This window comes from Thalassophryne amazonica, chromosome 5, assembly GCF_902500255.1.
Source record: "Thalassophryne amazonica chromosome 5, fThaAma1.1, whole genome shotgun sequence".
Classification (NCBI taxonomy): Eukaryota; Metazoa; Chordata; class Actinopteri; order Batrachoidiformes; family Batrachoididae; genus Thalassophryne; species Thalassophryne amazonica.
Window position 1 is genome coordinate 115,105,800 of NC_047107.1, and position 22,703 is coordinate 115,128,502.

Below are 22,703 nucleotides of genomic sequence, written 5' to 3' on the forward strand. Positions count from 1 at the left end.
CTAGGTGGGCGGAGCACATTTGTTTTTTTATTTATCCTCCCCTTTCTGTGACAACCAATCACAGCTCTTAGAGGACTGCATCATACCTAGCAACAGGGTCAACAAATATAGGAGTTTCTGTCCCCTCCTTGCTCAGAGTTGCTCTCTGACAGCAGTGGGCACAGTTCTGCTAATCCACTAACTGATAATTATCAAGGCTAATGTTTTCATTAGCAGATTAGCTTTTCAGATAACTTTGAAAACTATCAGCAAAGTAATTATCTTCCAATAAATTTTAGACCGCTAACCTATTTTTGCAGGTGTGGTGAACAAAAGTTACAAACACTTATGAAGTCCAAAATCAAAGACTTGAACACCTACCTGTTAAATGTTTTGTAGTAGATGCACAGTTCCATCCTCTACAAAGGGAGGACAGCTGTTTCCAGGAGAAGATGCTCTATCTTCTGCAAAACAAAGGAGAACTGGTCATAAAAAAGCTAATTTCTTTTAACCCCATACAGATATGCTGGCAATATCACCCAAGTCATCCAGAGATGTACAGTTTTAACGTATGCTTAAAATTTTAACCAAACTCATTTCAGACAAGTTATTTAAATTAACGTCACAGCTGAAGTTTTATAAAGTGAAAATATCAGATATATGTTTTAGTTTTGAAGTAATGCACTAATTTTGAAGGTTTTAGTATGGACATTTTTGTCTCCACAAAGTGCATTATGGGTAACCTCAGCACATTCACGACAGAAGAAATGCATTTGTGACGCTCTGATCAGGCTCCACACAGACAACAGCATTAAACTCTTTGTATATTGTGCCTAAAACTCTCGTGAATATATTTTCTGAGTTTATAGATGTTGTTATTGTGTTTGTTTTATGTAAAAATGCCAGAAGCTCAGGTTGCTTCTCCAATATTTTCAATTGGAATCACTGTGAGCTGCAATGCTTCATGTTCTTAACGCCTTGCTTTTGTCAAACACTGACTGTCCTCTTTGTTCCAGAGTAATATATATAAGATGTCTGAAATTTTTGGAATAATAAATGATCCGTATGAAAACTGCAAGTTTTCAGCGTCTCTACTGCCATCTACTGGCCAGTAGTGTTCTTGGCAGTATTTGCCCTAAGTACTCAGCATCTGGGCACCAGTAGATGGCAGTGTTCTATTTATTTTAACCCCTTATATCAGACGGTTGTCAAATCAACTTTTTGGCTTTGCAAATGGATTTTTTTTTGTTTTGTTTTGTTGGGGTTTTTTTACAAATAAAAAATGGCATATTTTACAAAAGCACATTTATATATTAACACCAACACACACACCTCACATTAACTTGTTGTTTTTAAATAGAATGGATGAGTCAACCAATCAGTGTTAGTGGAGGCTCATTTACCCATAATCCCTTTGGCATCTGCCTGTGTTTGTTACAAAACTTCAGAATTAGTGCATTATTTAAACTTAAAAGATACAGGTTATATTTTAACTTTGTACAAATGACAGAATTGACATTAATGGAGTTATTCTATCTGTATTAATTTTATTTACACTTCAAAACCATAAGTCAGCACTGCTTTATTTTCCAAGACCTCCGGCTCATAGCGACACTGCTATTGTGTAGAGAGTTGAACTTAGTGGCTCCTCTCAGCTGCTTCATTGCTACAAGTTATGTATCTGTGAAGGCTCTCAGTTGTCCAGATGGTTTCCATAGTAGAGAAGCTTGAATCGTTGACTTCAACAAAGTCCAGTTGAAAATTCAAGCTTCTCTACTACAAGTTATGTAGTAAACAGGAGCTTCCAGCAGTGGGCAGGGCGATCAAAGACAGGAGTGCTGACTTGTTTGGGTCTGTGGTCGTCTTTGATGCTACCAGAAGCAATTCAGCTTGTTAGTTGCAAGTGTACCACAGACAATACTGAAAGTTATTGGTTAGCTGTAGCTTACAATCATTTTTTGGGGTGGTTTATCAGTTTAATATCATAAAAGATAACTTTTCAGTTAGCTGATTATCTGTTATCGAAGCTAACTTTTTGGTTAACATTTTTAAAACTATATTTTGGTGTCAAACAAAAACTTTTTCAAATTAACATTCGGCATTTCTGCATTTAACCTTAAGAACTGACAAAAAATAATAAAATCAAAAATAGCCTGAATGTATTAGCTCAGTTTTTCATATTTTTACATCTTTCATTTTTTTTAATATTTAATGTGAGAAAAGTTTTTTTTTGTTGTTGTTTTTTTTTTTTTCATCTCTGAGATATTATGCTTTTACAGACACAAATATTTTTTTTTTTCAGCCTTCACACATTTCAGTCAGAAAGTCTCAATCATGTTTATATTTCTGTTGGGGTCATTTCATTTTGCACACACACACACACACATATATATATATATATATATATATATATATATATATATATATATATATATATATATATATATATATAACATTTCTGCAGACGAATCAGGTAAATGTGAATCAGATTTCAAAGCAACACATTAGGTTGGGTTTTGTTTTGTTTTGTTAGATTAGGTTGGGTTTAATTTTGGCGCAGCGCTGCTGTGACGCACGGAGTCGCGCTGAGGATGAGATGAGTGGATGAGAGCGGATCGGGAGGACCAACTCAGACACTCTGATCATCCGGACCACAAATAACATCTCACCTGGAAAACTGCCAGGAAATACGTTGAGGATTTTTTTTTTTTTTTTTAAACTAACATTTTCCACAACAGGCAGCTGAATAGTCGGAACCTTGTCCAAAGGAATGATGCCAGAAGCTTGGTTTTTGTTTCATTTCAAACTTTGTATAGTTGTTTTCTCCTTTTTGGCGCACTGAGGCAGATCTGCCGCCTCTTTGGTGCACAGTCTCTGTGTGTGTGTGTGTGTGTGTGTGTGTGTGTGTGTGTGTGTGTGTGTGTGTGTGTGTGTGTGTGTGTGTGTGTGTGTGTGTGTGTGTGTGTGTGTGTGTGTGTGTGTGTGTGTGTGTGTGTGCGTGGATTTAAGAGCTGTGATCTGACAGCTCACCTCCCTCAGCTGGAAAGCGGCGCGTCGGGATCCGGAGGTGCCGCCGCGGGCAGCGTCATGGCACCGGCCAGCCCCTGATCCGAGAGGTGAGATTACAATCACACTGTCTGCGGCTCTGAATCTCTACTGTGTAAAGTGCACGGAAAGGTTTAAGGCACCAAATGCTGGCTGCAACCTCACTGCAGTTCGTGATGGCAGAAAAGTAATTAAAAGTCATTTAATTTGTGGTTCATGATACCATCACGAAAATGGGGCGCTTTTATTTATTTATTTTTTCTATTTTAATATTCAATCCTCCCGCTCCTCCTGACTCTAACCAAAATGTGTCTCTGTTCCCCAAACCTAACCATAACCCCCTCCAGTGTGCCTTTGACCAGTCGAAAAAATAAAAAATAAAAAATCAGTCACGTGACTCATGGTGCCACCTTGGGTTCAAGCATTTGCTGTTAATGTGTCTGCATGGAAATCCAGCTTTATTTATTCACTGAAAATGCCAGGCTGTTGTGCATTTGGAGGCACAAATAGACACAAGGGCTTCAAGATGTACAGATTCCCTCCAGATCCAAATAGAAGAAACATTTGAGAAAATAAAGTCAGCTGTGTGGGATGGAAGCGACTTCATCATCAAAGCTTTGAGAGGTAAATTTAATTATTCAGTCCCATGTGCAGTAAAAACTCACCTAAACCATCACTGTATAAACCACATATTCGCAGTCACTGGACAAAAAAGTCCCAAAGTTTTTGTATTGTTTTCCATGTAATAAACACCATATATCAGATAAAGTGTCCCGTCCAATCCCAATGTATTTCCATTAAATCCCTCACATGGGAGACCGGAGTCATTTCCGTGATTAAAAGTCCGACTGTTTATTTTTTTTCACGCCGTGCTCAGACTTGGACCCACAGCCTGCAGCAGTGAAAGCAGCAAACACATTGTTGCTTTTACATTTTGATAATAGATCAAATACATTTGGCAGAAAAAAATTTCAGAGTAAGTTTTGACCCAGTCCTGACCTGACCGATGAGGCGCAGGTCCCAATTCAGGATTCCCCGTAGATGTTCAGTGCCTCCAGATTGTAACTAATCCGTTACATACATATGGCTCACATCGTATAAAATGTCCCGTCTGATCGCAATGTACGAGGTCTGTCAATAAAGTAACGGTCCTTTTTATTTTTTTCAAAAACTATATGGATTTCATTCATATGTTTTTACGTCAGACATGCTTGAATCCTCGTGCGCATGCGTGAGTTTTTCCACGCCTGTTGGTGACGTCATTCGCCTGTGAGCACGCCTTGGGAAGGAGTGGTCCCGCCCCCTCATCGGATTTTCATTGTCTGGAAATGGCGGAATGAAAAGGACTTTTTTTCCATCAGAATTTTTTCAGAAGCTGTGAGAGACTGGCACCTGAAAACCATTCGAAAAATTTATGTGGCTTTCAGTGAAAATTTTACGGGCTTCACAGAGAATAAGGTCTGTTAGTACAGCTTTAAGGACCCCTTTAAGGACGCTCGGCGCACCGTGCTCCGAGCTGTGACGACGTGGCACAAGCCACCGGACCATTTTAACAAAAGATTTTGTCATGGAAAGCCGCGCGGAGGCTTCGCACGTAAAGACCGATTCGCTTTGGAAGCGAGACAAAGGAACACCTCCGTTTCAGCATGTCAGAGGACAAGTTTGGACATGTCTATCTCGGCTTTCAATGCTTACCAGTCCAGTAAGTATCAGTGAAATTGTGGAGAGCTGGGCATGTCCAAACTTGTCCTCTGACACGCCGAAACGGAGGTGTTCCTTTGCCTCCGCGCAGCTTTCCATGACAAAATCTCTTGTTAAAAGTGAAATCTGCCGGAAAATGGCTGATGTCCAGCTCTTGTGATAACCAGAGAAAGAGCACACGACGGTCTTGTATCCACAGAGCCATCAGCTTAGAAATGGTCCGGTGGCTTGTGCCGCGTCGTCGCAGCTCGGAGCACGGCGCACCGAGCGTCCTTAAAGGGGTCCTTAACGCTGTAGTAACAGACCTTATTCTCTGTGAAGCCCTTAAAATTTTCACCGAAAGCCAGATAAATTTTTCGAATGGTTTCCAGGTGCCAGTCTCTAACAGCTTCTGAAAAAATTCTGATGGAAAAAAAGTCAGTTTCATTCCGCCATTTCCAGACAATGAAAATCCAACAAACACTCCTTCCCAAGGCGTGCTCACAGGCGAATGACGTCACCGACAGGCGTGGAAAAACTCATGCATGCGTACGAGGGTTCAAGCATGTCTGATGTAAAAACATATGAATGAAATCCATATAGTTTTTGAAAAAAATAAAAAGGTACAATACTTTATTGACAGACCTCATATTTCCATTAAAACCCCCGAGCAGTCTGGATGTGCAGAGGTACAAATTAAAGTTCAGCTCTGACACTCGCCAATTTGAGGAAAGTGGGACTGGAGTCATTTCTGTGATTAAAAGTCCGACCGTTTATTTTTTTCAAACTGTGTTCAGACTCGGACCTGAAGCCTGACGTGCACCTAAAATCAGACACAAAAGGCTGTGATTTGACACGTTTCTGCTTTCAGTCCTTCGTCTACCATCATATTATAATAGTTTTTGCTGTGCGCACTCTGATAAATAGATCAGAAAAGTCTGCACATTTTTAGCACAAAGTCTGTAAAAGAGGCAAATGTTCAGCTTATCTTTAATTTGGAGGTGATGATTTTAGAAATAAAAGCTTGTTGAGGGTCAAATTAGTCCAGAATAAAGTATAATCCAGAGACGGAGAACTTTAAAACTGTCACGCACGTCATTGCATGACAAGGAGTTACAGAGCTGCAGCTGCATAAATCAGGCTTTAAATTAATTAAATAAATCATCATAAATTGTAAATTTATGTAAATTTGATAGCTTAACTATTTTTATATTTATTTTGATAGCACCTGTACCTGGATGTGTTGCTGTATGTAGTTAAATGATTTTTAAAAATGTTGAAAACATTAAAGGTTCATTCAGTAGTTCAGCGCAGTTGGAACCAAAATGGCGCCATGTTCTGAGTTGACGCCACTCTCTCGACCACCACACCCCCACCCCACCCCACCTGTGACCCCGCATTTCATGCCCAGGTCACAAAATAAATTTGTGACCCATCACATAAAGGACCCCATTTTCGTGACAATATCACAAATCCATAGATTGTTTTTGTAATGCCATCATGAACTGCTGTTTTAAAGCTGTATGGCCTTTGGGGTTTTTTAAGGTTTAAGTCATAAAAGAATTTTCTTTGGCACCACAATAATTTTATTCCTTAGCATTTAAATAAGGGATTCATAATCTTCCGTTGTCAGTATGCTAAAAATTCACACTGTGTGGAAATAATTTAGAATTTTGACCCCTGATGGGTTGAAATCAAGTGATCAGATGTGATATTTTGTAGCAACCTCATCAGCTGTGCAAGGATGTTGGGAAGGACATGGCTACTGCTAACTGGAGTTAACTAAGGTAACGTGACTTCAGCTGGCTGATTGCTCAAACAAAATAAACCAAGATAGTGGAAAATGCTCCAAAACAGCTAATTTCTGTATGAATGTAATATGTTTCTCATATATTTTAAAAATTAGCAAGAATTATACAATTTTAAACCTAAAAATGTTATCTTTGAAACCAGACAACATCTCTGATGTTAGTTTGCATTTCAAACAATCAAGATAGGGCCCAGGTGCAAGACAGCCAGGCCACACAGGGTTGAGTTCACAAAAATGAGGGTTTTACTTCCCCAAGGTGACAGTGAAAATAGAAGTGTGACCAAACATTTCAAAGTGACTAGACTCAAAAATAAAACAGACTGGGAGAAAGAAAAAAAAAAGACTAACAAGGTGAAAATAAAACACTAAGCAAAATTACAGCAGTGTAACAACACAAGATACCAGGGATCAGACAGGAACAATAGAACTGAGTGTAATCAATCAGCAAACAAATGTGAAGCGGGCGTGGCTTAAATAACTTTAATTGATACAGGTGTCATGATTAGTCAGACCTGAACATGTGCTAACACAAAATGAACATGAGAGGGCAGCAAAGACCAGGACCTACAACAGAACAGACAACATGACCACAGACAGACACATGAAGAAATAAGCAGCTGAAAACCCACAAAGATAACAGAATACCATAATCACAAAAATACAACATGACCAAAACACAATTCCCCAAATATTAAATACAAAAACCAAAAAAAAACAAAGTGGACTTCAACGGTGTAACAATGCAACAGTGGCAAGACTGATGTGAATAAACATATGGAGAAACACGTTTTGTAAGTTTTTACAGAAATGTACTATTGCCGCACTGGGATAAATCTGGAGCAGCATTCCCTGTATTTGTACTTATTGTCTGAACAGCAATACAGAACGGAAAGGATTCATTTGCAGGGTTTGCATTTGTCACACAACAGCATGACATGAAAAATAATCTGTCATGTTTTTTATGAACAGTCATTTATTCCAACAACAAGAACTGTGACATCTATTTACAGTGATAGTCCCAGAAACAGTTCTTGTCTTCTGAAAAACAGAGGCGAACATCACTAGTGCAGCAGATAAGACAATATTTAGAGCGGAATCCTACAAATGGCGATAAAAGCATCAAATTCGGCAGAAATAGTCCTCAGACAATTCTCTTTCGAAAAAAACTGATTGGCCACTTTAATTTTCAGTTGCCGTTCAGGTAGGGGTCAATTGAGGAATTACACAGGAGTCAAAATTAAAAGATGTTCCAGTCATATTGAAATCTATGCCACATTACTTGCCTGATCATAAAGATTCCAAAAAGGTATGGTTTGGATGGTCTGTAACTGAATTCTATGGAGTTATGGGATTAAAAACAGCAAGAATGGTGACAAAGGTCAGTGTCGGTTTGTACAGGGGTCAAAAGTTAAAGTTGCTCCAATTTTGGTAAAAAGTGATGCAAATTACTAGTTGAGTTAACACAGTTTTAAACAGGAATAGTTTGGACCAGGTATCATCCTTACTTATCACGTTACGGGGTAACATGTCACATGTCATAGAATCCAATAGACGTATACCTTGTTTGACCTTTACAAGGTCTATTAGATAAGAAACCGACACTTTTATTTTTTTTTAACTATATGGATTTGAATGACATGCGATTACACCAATCATGCTTGAACCCTTGTGCGCATGCGTGAGTTTTTTCATGCGTGTCGGTGACGTCATTTCCCTGTGGGCAGGCCTTGAGTGAGATGTGGTCCAGCCCTCTCGGCTGAATTCCTTTGTTTCACACGCTGCTCGAGATGGCGAGCGTTGCTTTATCAAAATTTTTTCTGGACCTGTGAGGAATAGTGGACACTATTCGAGAAATTAAGCTGGTTTTCGGTGAAAAGTTTAACGGCTGATGAGAGATTATGGGGTGTTTCTGTCGCTGTAAGGACTCCCCACGGAGCGGAACATCGCGCAGCGCTTCCAGGCGCCGTCGTCGGCCTGTTTCGACCTGAAAACATCCTAATTTAAGGCTTAATTCACCCAGGACGTCGTGAGAGAGCAGAGAAGATTCAGAAGAGGCTGGCATGAGGACTTTATGCGGGCATTCCACTTTTTAAGGACATTTTTTAATGAAAGACGTGCGCCGCGACAGGAAAAGCACCTCCGTGTTGAAAACCATTTGTAAAATTCAGACGGCTTTTGATGGCTTTCAACAAGTAACTGAGAAATTGTTTAACAGTTGGGCATGTTCCAACTTGCCCGTTAAGGTTTCCAACGGAGGTGTTTTTCAGCAGCAGGAACTGGTGACTAGTCAGGATTGAGGGAAAGATGAATGCAGCAATGTACAGAGATACCCTGGATGAAAACCTGCTCCAGAGCGCTCTTGACCTCAGACTGGGGCAACGGTTCAACTTTCAGAAGGACAATGACCCAAAGCACACAGACAAGATATCAAAGGAGTGGCTTCAGGACAACTCTGTGCCAGCTAGAGCCCAGACCTGAATCCGATTGAACATCTCTGGAGAGATCTGGAAATGCCTGTGCACTGATGCTCACATCCAACCTGATGGAGCTTGAAAGGTGCTGCAAAGAGGAATGGGCAAAACTGCCCAAAGATAGGCGCACCAAGCTTGTGGCATCACATTCAAGAAGACTTGAGGCTGTAATTGCTGCCAAAGGTGCATCAACAAAGTACTGAGCAAAGGGTGTCAATGCTTATGCACATGTGATGTCTTAGGTTTTTCTTTTTAATAAATTTGCAAAAGATTTCTAACATACTTTTTCCAGTCATCTGTAGTATAATTTCTTTCCTGTGTTTATGTTGTTTGATGTGACGTCGTGGAGAATCTCTGCTCCAAGGGCCTATTTACATGAAATTGCATATTTAAATGGACCATGGCCAGGGAGGGGTTTGGTTCCGTGCTCAATTCCACATTCAGTGGGATGTACAAATGGAACGTGCGTGAATTTGTGGCTATGCTCACTTTCATACATCCAAATATATTTGTTCTTATGCCTGATTCAGGGTTTTGGCGTATGCCAACTTTTAGTAGAAAGTCCGCGCAAGTCTTTGTACATGAGGTGCCTGCTCTCCAGAGCATATCTCTACATTTCCAGACTAGACTCAACCGGTTCTCTACTCTCACTACTGATCACAGTGTCATCTGCAAATATCATAGACCATGGAGACTCCTGTCTGATCTCATCCGTAAACCTGTCCATCATCATTGCAAACAAGAAAGGACTCAGAGCTGATCCCTGGTGGAATCCCACCTCCACCTTGAATGAATTTGTTATTCCTACTGCGCATCTCATCGCTGTCACATTATTCTTATTCATGTCCTGCAGTACCCACACATACTTCTCTGCCACTCCAGACTTCCTCATACAATACCACAGCTCTTCTCTTGGCACCCTGTCATAAACTTGCTCTAAATCCACAAGCACACAGTGTACCTCCTTCTGGCCTTCTCTAATTTGGAATAAGGCTGTAACATAACAAAATGTGGAAAAAGTGAAGCACTGTGAATACTTTCCAGATGCACTGTACCCCATGCACCAGAGTGTGACGATACCATGAACTGACACAATTGTGGACACAGGAGCCTCATCGCAAGCACACATGAAATTGGATGGGATGTGATGATGGTGTCTCTTCAGGCAAACCTTCATTTATGTGACGCTCTATGGCTAATACACATCATCTGAGTGCCGGCTGCTGTTTTACTATTCATCACTGCACACACAGGCTTCTTTTCTTCTTCTTTGGTACCTCATTTATTGTTTATAACATGATGGCAAACAATATTTGCAGTTATTTGATGCACAGGATCAGTTATGTAAACTGAAAGCTGAATTTAACTGTTTGCTTAAAGCTACAGTGGTTGCTAGTGCAGGACAAGAAATTCGAGAACGTTTTTTTTTTTTAATGGAGTATGGTACATGTATTACTTATCAAAACAGAAAGCAAGAAAGCTTGAATCTCCATCATCAAAGAAACAAAAATGTGAAGGGAAACAAAATTGTGACCAGCAACTGTATAATGCAATCTACCATCTCACCACTAGGTCATGGTAAATTCTGCATGTTGTAGTTTTACAGTAAGTTACCTTTTTTACAACCCTATAGTCACTCACACAACATTGTTTGAAATCAGGCCTCTGAGTGATCTACTCACCTTTGACAAATGCTGTGTTTATGTCAAATCCCATTTTGAAAAATTAGTTTGTAAAGGACACAAAGAGAGTCAACAGAGTAACTGCAACATACATTTAAAAAAATCCACTATATTTTATGCTTACTGGACTGGGGGAGGTGATGGTAAAGGGGTTAAGTGTTGGGCTTGAGATCAGAGGATTCTCGGTTCAAATCCCAACATGACTGGGAAATCACTAAGGGCTCATGGGCAATGTCCTTAATCCCCTAGTTGCTCCCGGTGTGTAGTGGGCGCCTTGCACGGCAGCAGCCTGACATCGGGGTGAATGTGAGGCATTGATATGTAAAGCGCTTTGAGTGTCTGATGCAGATGGAAAAGTGTTATGTAGCAATCTGAAGTCCGGATTGAAAAGATGATTTCCCCTTTGGCTGACCTGGTAGAGTCTTGGTCTCGAGTGCAAGCAAGCAATCCGGTGTTCGAATCCCACCGCCATCCCTGCCACAAAAATAAGTCCTCCGGTCACAGCTATATAAATGCAGTCCATTTACTGACTAAGCTACAACTCAGTGTACCTACTGTAAACTGATTTTCCCAAAGTCGGTCTTATCAGGCCACATTTGTTGATGAGTCCTCTCGAGCAGGCACACCATTTAACAAAAGTCAGGAAAAAGGTGTGGTGAGTTTGATTTAAATCCAGGCAAAACTGGTATAAACTCCATCCTTAACTCTTGGTATCTCAGGGAAATTCTTTCCATGCTCAGAATGAAAACTGGACACTGAGTTGCTTTGAGCGTGCACCAGAACGCCTCGAGCTGAGCTCCCAGGGATTAATGCCCCCTCCGATCTTCTTCTCTGCAGGCTGTTGATGGAGAGGCTTTCGAATGTCCGCCGGGACCGTGGTCATCGCAGGAGGAGTTCTGGCTACAGTCATCTTACTGACCATCGTCGCTGTGCTGTGTTTATGTAGGCTGCAGGTACAAACACTACATGTCTGATACTTTAAAAAAAAACAATAAAATATGTCGTATCCATCATCTATTTCATGGATTTTGTGCTAATGTTTTAGACACACTTGAACTTTGTTTGTTGAATTCACCAGGATGAAAATCACACTTGAAATGTCTAAACATTACATTAAAAATCAAATGTGAGGTTGTTTTTCAATTTACAAAACTAAATAATACCCACAGTGTTTGCATTTTCAATTTCAGTTTCAATTTATTTTCATTTATATAGCACCAAATCACAACAAAGTGCCTCAAGGCGCGTCACACAAGTAAGGTCTAACCTTACCAACCCCCAGAGCAACAGTGGTAAGGAAAAAGTCAGAGGAAGAAACCTCAAGCAGACCAGACTCAAAGGGGTGACCCTCTGCTTGGGCCATGCTACAGACAGAAATTACAAAACAATTCACAAAATAAATATACAGGAAATGTTGTCGGTGCACAGGACAGGATGGTTACAGAAGTAGACAACACTCCCATCTCTGGATGGAGCCACATCACAAACAGAGAGAAAAAATCATAATGAAACATTGGAAAGACAACAAATACAGTATAATTTGTCAGCATTAAGCAACAAGAAAAACAGATGAAATACTAAGGTGATCGCCGGCCACTAGCCCTAAGCTTCACTAAAAGACCCATAGTTTGGATAACGTTGAGGCTGCAGAGAGAAAATAAGTGTATCTTAAGTCTGGACTTGAAAGTCTGCATGACAGAGCAAAGACGTTTGCAGCAACCAGCAAAATGATTGTAGCTACTTGAAGAACTCAACCTCTGTGTTCTTACGAATTATGTTGTGTGTTGGGGGGTTTGGCTGGGCATTGTTTTGCTGTTTTTGTGTTTATTTTCCTCCCAGGTGGTTTGGGGCTGATCTCTGGGGAGAGTGTGCTGCAGAAGAGTCTCTCACCTCTGTTACGGTGATCTGCTGCACCTGTTGCACTCACGTGCGGCTCTCTATCAGGACGATCTACGACACCTGTGGCATTCACGTGCAGATCTAAGGACTCTCAGCTGGTGCCAATGAAGAAATGAAGAGCTGCATTTAAGCCAGCAGTGATCAGGGCTGAATTGCCGGAGAATACGACCATGTGACGATCGTTTGGGGACGCTGAGGGCCGCTCCAGATTCTGACATTGTGCCTGTGAAGGAGGACAAGGGTGAGAGGCAAACGCGGTCAGCACACGTCAGAGAGTACAGTCCTGGGAAAAGCCACCTGGGGGGGTGTCGGCGGAATTCCTGAGTCCAAAATGTTCGGGCTCCGATCTGTTGAGACGCTGAGAAAGCGCGCCGCCTCTTCACCTCACCAGCTTTGTTTAGTATTTCATGTACAGCACAAAGGGGAAAAAAAAATAAAACTTGTTTCTTTTGGAACTGCTTCTGGTTATTTGACACTGGGTTCAGTCAGATGCTGGATCACTCCTCAATCCACGTCCAAACCATAACAGAATTCTCCGGCCATTCCAGTATGGACCCAGCGGCAGAGGCAGTTCCTTTTCAGGAAAAAGTCCAGAAACACCTGGAGATGATTTGGGAGCAAGTACAGCACCTTTCGATCTAAATTCAGCAGACAGATGCCCGTGTTACGGAGCTAGTAGCGCAGGCAGTTCCGCTTCCTGCGGTTGCAGCTCCGGTTCCATCGAGCCCGGTACAGATAAGTTCGCCGTCCAGAGATTCGGCTCCTGAACCGGTTATATGTCATCCAGAACCTTATTCGGGAGATGTGGAGACTTGTGCTCTGTTTTTGATGCAGTGTTCTTTGATTTTTGCTCAGCGACCGGCGTCTTTCTCTTCTGAGAGCAGCTGTGTGTCATATGTTACAAATCTGCTGCGAGGGGACGCCCTGGCGTGGGTCACTGCGTTGTGGAGCAATAAATCATCACTGCTAGAATCTTTTGATGAATTTTCCCGTGAGTTCCGTTTGGTTTTTGATCATCCGGTAAAGACAAATACCGTGGTTCAACGATTGCTGAACCTCCGACAGGGGCGGCGAAGCGCAGCTGCTTATTCTGTGGATTTTCGAATCTTTTCTGCACAATCCGGTTGGAACGCTGCCACTTTGAGGGGGGTGTTTGTAGACGGGTTGAATGATTCCCTGAAAGACGAGCTAGTAGTCTGTGATGAACCGAAGGATTTAAACAAGTTGATATCCTTGGTTATTCGTCTAGATGATCGGATTAAGGAGCGTGGACGGGAGAGAGGGCGAACGTCCGAGCGGGGTTTTGTGTCTCGGGGCTTTCCCCGACACAGGTCCGGACCGCCTCTTCTTCGCTCCACTGAGACTCCTCCGACGGGACCTCTAGCTCCTCTAGTGGATGAGCCAATGCAACTCGGAAGGGTTAGAACAGCCATATTGCCCTGGTCAAATGAGTGTCAGGAGACAGGACAGTAATATGGCTCCAGGTGTTTTTTGGGAATTATTTGGGATATAATTGGGGAGTTTTTTGTGAACTGATTTTTGTGTACAGCACTTGAGGCAGTTCTGGTGGAGTGAACAGGCTGGCTGATCGGAGTTCGCTTGGGGTCAGGTAAGCGTGGGTTTTTATTATTTACAGTTGTTTAATTTTTGTTAGTGGTGTGGGTCGTTTTGTTTTGTTGGTTTTTATTTCCCTGTCCCCTAACCCCAACCTCACACACTTCTGACCGTTCGTCTTTAGTGTTGTGGGGTGGTGCAGGTTGGTTATGCTGGGCATCCCCAAGAAAACCTCTGCACCGGGGGGGGGGGGGGGGGGGGGTTTCAGGGCCCTTATTTAGGTTTAGTTAATTCCCAGTTCCACCCCAGCCTCGGTGAGCCTCTGACCGTTCGCCATTGGCGTCACTGGGGTGTGGGGCAGTGGGAATATACTTCAGTCGGAGCGGTGGGGCCGATCAGAGCCGTACGCCTTTTCCGCTGTCCATCCCTCCCGGTAGACTGGAGTATAGTCGGAGGGACGACACCGGCCGTATTGCCGGTTTTCCCCTGCCTTTGGGGGTGGGGCTGGGTTACATTTTTCCTGTTGTCTTCCCCGGCTCAGTAGTCCTGAGCCGATTGCCACGACGTGTCTGCCGACAGACTCTGGGGGTGTTCCGGGGTCTTTCGGGGTGCTGGGGAGGTCAATGGGGCTTCCCGTTGTTTTTATTTGCCCCTGGGGTGGTTTTTTAGGGTCCCCTGGGGGTTTGGGATTTTTATGTTGTTTATGTTTCCTCCTGTTTTCCACCTCTGGGGTTTGATGGAACGGTCCTCTGGGGGGGAGTTTGACTGTGGGGCCAACTGGCCGTGTTTGGCTGGGGTGGGGGTTTCTGGGTCATGGGGGTGTCTCCTGGGGTTTGATGGGACGGTCCTCTGGGGGGCGTTAGGGCTCCCGTATACGCCTGGGGATTCCTGGATGGCCCCAGCCATGGTTGTTACTCCCGGAGGTGACGAGAATGTCCTCTGGGGGGAGTTGACCTCTACATGTTGGAGGGAGGGTGTTGATTGTTTTTTTTTTACTGTAGCTTGTGTTATATTGTGTTGTGGGGCTTTGTTGGGTTTTTGGGGTTGTATGTTTTTCGTTTCTTCCCAGGGTTTGATGGGACGGTCCCCTGGGGAGGTGTTGAGGTGGGTGTTGTGTTTTTCTTTTGTGTTTTCCCCGGTGTGCTTCCTGGGGTGTGTTTGTGGTGTTCTCTGGGGTTGGATGCTGGGGTTTTTTTCTGTGTTTTTGTTTTTATGTTGGGTTGTGTTGGGACTCTTTTGGAGTTGTTTGGGGGGGTGTTTTTGTTTTGATGCCAGCCGGCCTTCCAGCCGCATCTCCCGGCCCTGTTGCCTGCTGTGGACTCTGGGGGCGTCGTTGCTGCCCACCTCCTGCTTTGGACCCCGATGCGAGGGGCTGTTTTCGGGTCAGGTCTGTGCGGTCGCCGGGAGGCTTCCCATTGACGGGGAGGTACTGTTGTGTGTTGGGGGGTTTGGCTGGGCATTGTTTTGCTGTTTTTGTGTTTATTTTCCTCCCAGGTTGTTTGGGGCTGATCTCTGGGGAGAGTGTGCTGCAGAAGAGTCTCTCACCTCTGTTACGGTGATCTGCTGCACCTGTTGCACTCACGTGCGGCTCTCTATCAGGACGATCTACGACACCTGTGGCATTCACGTGCAGATCTAAGGACTCTCAGCTGGTGCCAATGAAGAAATGAAGAGCTGCATTTAAGCCAGCAATGATCAGGGCTGAATTGCCGGAGAATACAACCATGTGACGATCGTTTGGGGATGCTGAGGGCCGCTCCAGATTCTGACATTGCACCTGTGAAGGAGGACGAGGGTGTGAGGCAAACGCGGTCAGCACACGTCAGAGAGTACAGTCCTGGGAAAAGCCACCTGGGGGGGTGTCGGAGGAATTCCTGAGACAAAACGTTCGGGCTCCGATCTGTTGAGACGCTGAGAAAGCGCGCCGCCTCTTCGCCTCACCAGCTTTGTTTAGTATTTCATGTACAGCACAAGGGGGGAAAAAAATAAAACTTGTTTCTTTTGGAACTGCTTCTGGTTATTTGACGCTGGGTTCAGTCAGACGCTGGATCGCTCCTCAATCCGCGTCCAAACCATAACAAATTACAGGAGATCATAATGCAGTTTTTGAGTTTTTAAAGGTGAAAGGTGGTCACTTATTATTTATAACAATTAAAATTTTTTTTAACAGTTTCTGATTATTTTGAAAGTTTAAAGCCACATCTTGGACATTACTGAATGTTTAATCCCTGCCATTAGTACATAAAATAATATAGTATAGCTCGTGCAAACTCATGCACTGTAACATCCCATAAGCCACATTGGCCCTGCAGTGGGTTGATCTCTGCACAAACTGACTGAAGTGAAAAGTATCCAGCTAAGCAAACAGGCTTTAGTAAAATGATCTTGTAGTGGTGAATTATAATGGCAGCAATAGGTGACCATATCTGAAATAGAGTAGAGGTAAGATTTTGGGGGTAATGTCTAACAAAACAATATAATATGAGGACATTAACCCAGTCAGAGCCTCACCAGAAGTAAATTTATGATTCAGTTTAAAAATTACACAGAAGTTAATCATTCTTTCACCTGGCATAGTGCCAAAAATAACATGGATAATCAAATCAAATCAATTTTATTTATATAGCGCCAAATCACAACAAACAGTTGCCCCAAGGCGCTTTATATTGTAAGGCAAGGCCATACAATAATTACGGAAAAACCCCAACAGTCAAAACGACCCCCTGTGAGCAAGCACTTGGCGACAGTGGGAAGGAAAAACTCCCTTTTAACAGGAAGAAACCTCCAGCAGAACCAGGCTCAGGGAGGGGCAGTCTTCTGCTGGGACTGGCTGGGGCTGAGGGAGAGAACCAGGAAAAAGACATGCTGTGGAGGGGAGCAGAGATCAATCACTAATTCAGGGGAGGTGCTAAATATCATGGGAGGTAGATGTTGTGCTTTAGCCAAACTTCACATCCAGAGGCTTGAAAACCTCGGCTCAATTAAATTTTCTCATAATAAATTTCACAGAATTCATCTGAAAAGACCCTATAGTTCCGTTCACTTATTTTCACTTATTGCAGCATTTTTAAGTGAATTTGTCCTTAACTTTCAGTATTACTGCTGTCAGAGAGAGGAGTCTGAGAAGGGGGAAGAGGAGGAACCAGAGCTCGCCACCATGTCACCGTCCCACCCCCTGGCTCTCTGTGCTCCTCCCACACCACCCACCCCCGACCACCACATCGACAAGCCCGACACCTATCCGCCCACCTTCCTGACTGAGGCCAACGGCTCTGCCAGCTGCTCTCCCACCCCGCCACCACGCAGATGTCACCGCTCACATCCTTTGTGCCATTTGTGTGCACGCTGCTCGCTGCCCTTTTACCTGCAGCACCCACACAGGCTGTGCAACGGCAGCTGCAAGTACAGCTACAGGACCATGCAGCAGCAGGATCTGGACCTGCCGCTGGACCTGGCCAGACTGTACCAGAAGCTCAACGTCATTCGCTCCGTCACCATGAGAGAGGTTGTCAGTCACAGTATCAGCACTGACGTCTAGTGACAGGCAAGTTTGATTGATAAGAACTGCACAGACTCAGTACGGTTTGCATCCACACTGAATTCATGTGGTGTAAATGGGCCTACTGAATGGACCACACCATAATGTCTCATAGAACAATAAGGGCTTCTCGGTGATGTCATCCTACTGGCGGCCATATCACACAGCCACCACGCTTAAGTGACTCAATGTAAAATTAGTTCCTGTCAGACCTGAAAATACAATTTATTTGTCAGTTTTGACATGAAACTGAACAAAGTTGTTGCCAAAATGATCTGGTCTGTTTCTAGACTAATATCTCAGTTAATTGGCTTGTTAGCTAGAATGCGTTTTTTTGTAGACATTATTAGACTTGACATGTTGGAGTTGGTATTTTCAGTTTAATTTATATAGCGCCAAATCACAGCAAGGTTTCCTCAAGGCACTTCACACAAGTAAGGTCTAACCTTACCAACCCCCAGAGCAACAGTGGTAAGGAAAAACTCCCTCTGAGGAAGAAACCTCAAGCAGACCAGACTCAAAGGGGTGACCTTCTGCTTGGCACATGCTACAGACATAAATTACAAAACAATTCACAAAACGAACACACAGGAAATGTTGCTGGTGCACAGGATGGTTTCTGGAACAGATACCACACCCATCTCTGGATGGAGCCGCACCTCAGAGAGAAAAGAAAAAAAACAGAAACAAGCATCAGAAAGACAACAAATACAGTATAATTTGTCAGCATTAAGCAACAAGAAAAACACAACAAAATACTAAGGTGATCACCCACCACTAGCCCTAAGCTTCACTAAAAGACCCAGAATTTAGATAAAGTTGAGGCTGTGGCATGCGCCGTTTCCTAATGAAATGAATTAAAAGAGTAAAAAGCATAGTAACATACTATGTCAGTATGCTAGCCACACAAAAGTGGAAATAAGTGCGTCTTAAGTCTGGACATAAAAATCGCTACAGAATCTGACTGTTTTATTGATGCAGGGAGATCATTCCACAGAACAGGGGCACGATAAGAGAAAGCTCTGTGACCCGCAGACTTTTTATTCACCCTAGGGACACAAAGTAGTCCTGCACCTTGAGAACACAAAGCCCAGGCTGGTACGTAGGGTTTAATGAGGTCAGCTAGGTAGGGAGGTGCCAGTCTGTGAGCAATTTTATACACTAGTAGCAGAACCCTAAAATCTAATCTCACTGGGACAGGAAGCCAGTGAAGAGAAGCTAAAATGGGTGTAATGTGGTCAACGTTTGTGCTTCGTGTCAAAAGTCTGGCAGCAGCATGTTCAACCAGTTGGAGAACCCTAACGCTGGACTGCAGTAAACCAGAAAATAGACCATTGCAGTAGTCCAATCTAGAAGAAACAAACACATGAATCAAGGTCTCAGCATCAGCCATAGACAGGATGGGACGAATCTTCGCTATATTTTGCAGGTGGAAGAAAGCAGTCCTCATAATATCTCTAATGTGGAGGTCAAAGGACAGTGTAGGCCCCAAGGTTCTTCACTTTGTCAGTGTATGACACACGACCCTAGGCTAAACGTTAACTGGTCAAATTGATGCCGATGTCTCACTGGACCAAGAACCAAAGAAAACAAATAATATTACGATTATACACTGAATTGACTTACAGCCTTCATCGCTATGTATTTCATTCATTCATTCATTCATCCATTCTCTATACCCACTTACTCCAGTTAAGGGTCACAGGGGCTGGAGCCTATCCCAGCAGTCATAGGGTGTGAGGCGCCGTACACCCTCGACAGGATGGAGGTATTTCTCTGGATACAAATAAAATGTTAAGGATATGCTATTACTAAAGATTTTGTTCAGCTTTTTTAAAAATATATATAGAAGCTTATATTTCTAAGTAAGTATGGGTATTGAGCCTCTGGAATTCTTCCAAGGACAGCCACAAAGTAAGTAAAGTAACGGTCCTTTTTATTTCTTTCAAAAACTATATGGATTTCATTCATATGTTTTTACATCAGACATGCTTGAACCCTCGTGCGCATGCGTGAGCTTTTCCACGCCTGTCGGTGACGTCATTTGCCTGTGAGCACGCCTTGGGAAGGAGTGGCCCCGCCCCCTCATCGGATTTTCATTGTCTGGAAATGGCGGAATGAAAAGGACTTTTTTTCCGCTCCGACGCTCGGTGCGCCGCGCTCCGAGCTGTGACGATGCGGCACAAGCCACCGGACCATTTCTAAGCTGATGGCTCTGTGGATACAAGACCGTCGTGTGTTCTTTCTCTGGTTATCACAAGAGCTGAACATCAGCCATTTTCTGGCAGATTTCACTTTTAACAAGAGATTTTGTCATGGAAAGCCGCGCGGAGGCTTTGCGCGTAAAGACCGATTCGCTTTGGAAGCGAGACAAAGGGACACCTCCATTTCGGCATGTCAGAGAACAAGTTTGGACATGTCTATCTCGGCTTTCAATGCTTACCAGTCCAGTAAGTATCAGTGAAATTGTGGAGAGCTGGACATGTCAGTGAAGAGTTATAATCACACAAAGTAAATATAGTACCTTCTATTACTTCATGTTATTCATTAATTTTCTTCTGCTTGTCCGGGTCCCTGTCGTGATGGCAGCAGATCAAGTAGCTCATCCCACACTTCCCTATAATCTGCCAAGTTCTCTAATTCTTCCTGGGAATCCATTCCCAAGCCATCTGGAAAATATAATCCCTCCAGCGTGTCCTGGGTCTTCCCAGGGGCCTCCTCTTGGTTGGACATTCCTGGAAGACCTCCTGAGGGAAATGACCAAGGGGCATCCTCACCAGATGCTTGAATCACCTCAGGTGGCTCTTTTCAATGTGAAGAAGGAGCAGCTCTACTCCAAGTCCCTCACAGATATTTGAACTCCTCAACTTGTCCCTGAGTGTAAGACCAAATACCCAAAGGAGGAATCTCATTTCTGCCAATTGTCCTTTAAATCATTGCCCAAAGTTCACGGCCATAAATGAAGATAGGAGTGTAAACTGACTGGTAAATAAAGAGTCTTGCCTTTTGGCTCAGCTTTTTCATAACCACAATGGTCCTGTACAGTGTCCATAGGACCTCTGACGCAGCACTGTCTATCGATCTCAAGCTCCATCTTACTCCCAGTTGTGAACAAGACCTTGAGGTACTTGAACTTCTCCACTTGGGGCAATACTCTCACTTGACCCAGAGGGGACAAGCCACCCTTTTCCAACAGAGAACCATGGTCTCAGATTTGGAGGTGCTGATCCTCAACCCACACTTCACACTTTGCCTCAAACCTGTTCAGTGACCTTGGTCACTCTCTGATAAGACCAACAGAACCACACCAACTGTCAAAAGCAGAAATAGAATTCTGTGGTCACCCTCCAGTCCCTGACTGTGCCTTGAAATCCTGTCCATGAACATCATGAACAAGATTGGTGACAAGGGACAGCCCTGGCAGAATCCAACACTCACCAACAACAGGTCAGATGGAATTCTAATTCTTACTTTGATCCTATAGAGTCTGGATCACACGTGGCAGCAGATCTGGTACCCCATAGTCACCCACCCATAGGGCACATTGGGGTACCGGGTAGTACACTTTATCCAAGTCCACAAAACACATGTGGACTGGTAGGGCATACTTCTAACCCCCACCGATATTCATGCAAGGGTAAAGAACTGGCCCACTGTTCCATGACCAGAACCATACCCACATTGCTCCTCCTGAAACTGAGGTTTGACTATTGGTATAAGCGCAGCCCCATTACTACCCCACTCAATGGCATCCCTTTGGGAAAATGGCTGTCACGGCCTTCCTGGATAAAATTCTAGAGGGAACAATATCTCGATTTGCTAAGAATATATTAGTTTACAACAGTTGCTGTAAGATTTTTTGGACTTAACTAAATTACTAGTTCATGAGAAAACCTGCATTATATCCATCCAGTAACAGTGAAATATTAATCATACTGCAAGGCGTTGTATGGATGCTCTGGCATGAGGATGTTTTGGAATTTTTTGGAAGGTGTTATAATCAAGTATCCAACAAAAATGTTTGGAGGCAGTTCAATCAGCCGCTTTATGGCCACTTTTGTTGTATATAATGGACTCCTGCAGCTAAATTTGATCCTGTTTGTATCCAGTAACTAGTAAGACTTCATAGCTGTGTATAATAACCACAACATGTTATGTCAGCAGAGACACACGAGCTTTACTGGTATTCACTTGTGTAACAACCAGCTTGATTATTTCTCAAAACATGACAAAAATCTGCAAGGACTTTAAAAGATTTAACAATAATAATAAAGGTTGCCTCTGGGTGTTAGGGAGGCACCCTCATTGGCCATTTTTAAAGTTAATTTAAAAACCTATTTTTATTCCTTGGCTTTTGGCGCAAATGAGGTTTAGTTTGATAATGTTTTAAGTTGCATTTGACTAGTTCTTATTTTCATTTTATTGTATATTAGCTTGTCTTGTGTTTTTAGCATACAGTACTTTGTGTCAGCGCTGGCTGTCTTAAGGTGCTTTATAAATAAAGCTGGTATGGTATTAAAATCATATAACGTGGAGATGCACAGCATTGAACCAACACTCAATGTGCTGATATTTAATACCTTCTTAGATGAATCCATCATAAGGAGCAAGAAGTCATTTAGGCTTTTCTTTCTAAGTCACATAATATTTTTGTTTTATCAAATAAAATCTACAAATCACAAAATATAGATACAGTGAGGAAAATAAGTATTTGAACACCCTGTGGTTTTGCAAGTTCTCCCGCTTAGAAATTATGGAGGGGTCTGAAATTTTCATCTTAGGTGCATGTCCACTGTGAGAGACATAATCTAAAAAAAAAAATCCTGAATTCACAATGTATGATTTTTTTTTAATAATTTATTTGTATGTTACTGCTGCAAATAAGCATTTGAACACTTTGTCAGCAAGAATTCTGGTTCACACAGACCTGATAATTTTTCTTTAAGAAGCCCTCTTATTCTGCACTCTTTACTTGTATTAATTGCACCCGTTTGAACTTATTACCTGTATAAAAGACACCTGTTCACACAGTCAATCACACTCCA

The 22,703-nt window shown here is 42.9% G+C and overlaps 1 protein-coding gene across 1 annotated transcript; it reads left to right on the forward strand.

The window, feature by feature from the left end:
• Positions 1–11,512: 11,512 nt before the first annotated feature.
• On the forward strand, positions 11,513–17,659 carry LOC117509878 (protein FAM163B). The gene is made up of 2 exons (XM_034169506.1): positions 11,513–11,620; positions 17,215–17,659. Exons 1-2 carry the CDS (start codon positions 11,528–11,530, stop codon positions 17,656–17,658), a joined length of 537 nt encoding a protein of 178 aa, XP_034025397.1. The 5' UTR covers positions 11,513–11,527; the 3' UTR covers position 17,659.
• The last annotated feature ends 5,044 nt before the right edge of the window (positions 17,660–22,703 follow it).

Bases quoted from the DNA above. Each gene is read 5' to 3' on its own strand.
- LOC117509878 (XM_034169506.1), top strand. From the start codon at position 11,528: ATGTCCGCCGGGACCGTGGTCATCGCAGGAGGAGTTCTGGCTACAGTC. The intron at 11,621-17,214 runs GTACAAACACTA...CTTAACTTTCAG, and splicing joins TGTGTTTATGTAGGCTGCAG to TATTACTGCTGTCAGAGAGA.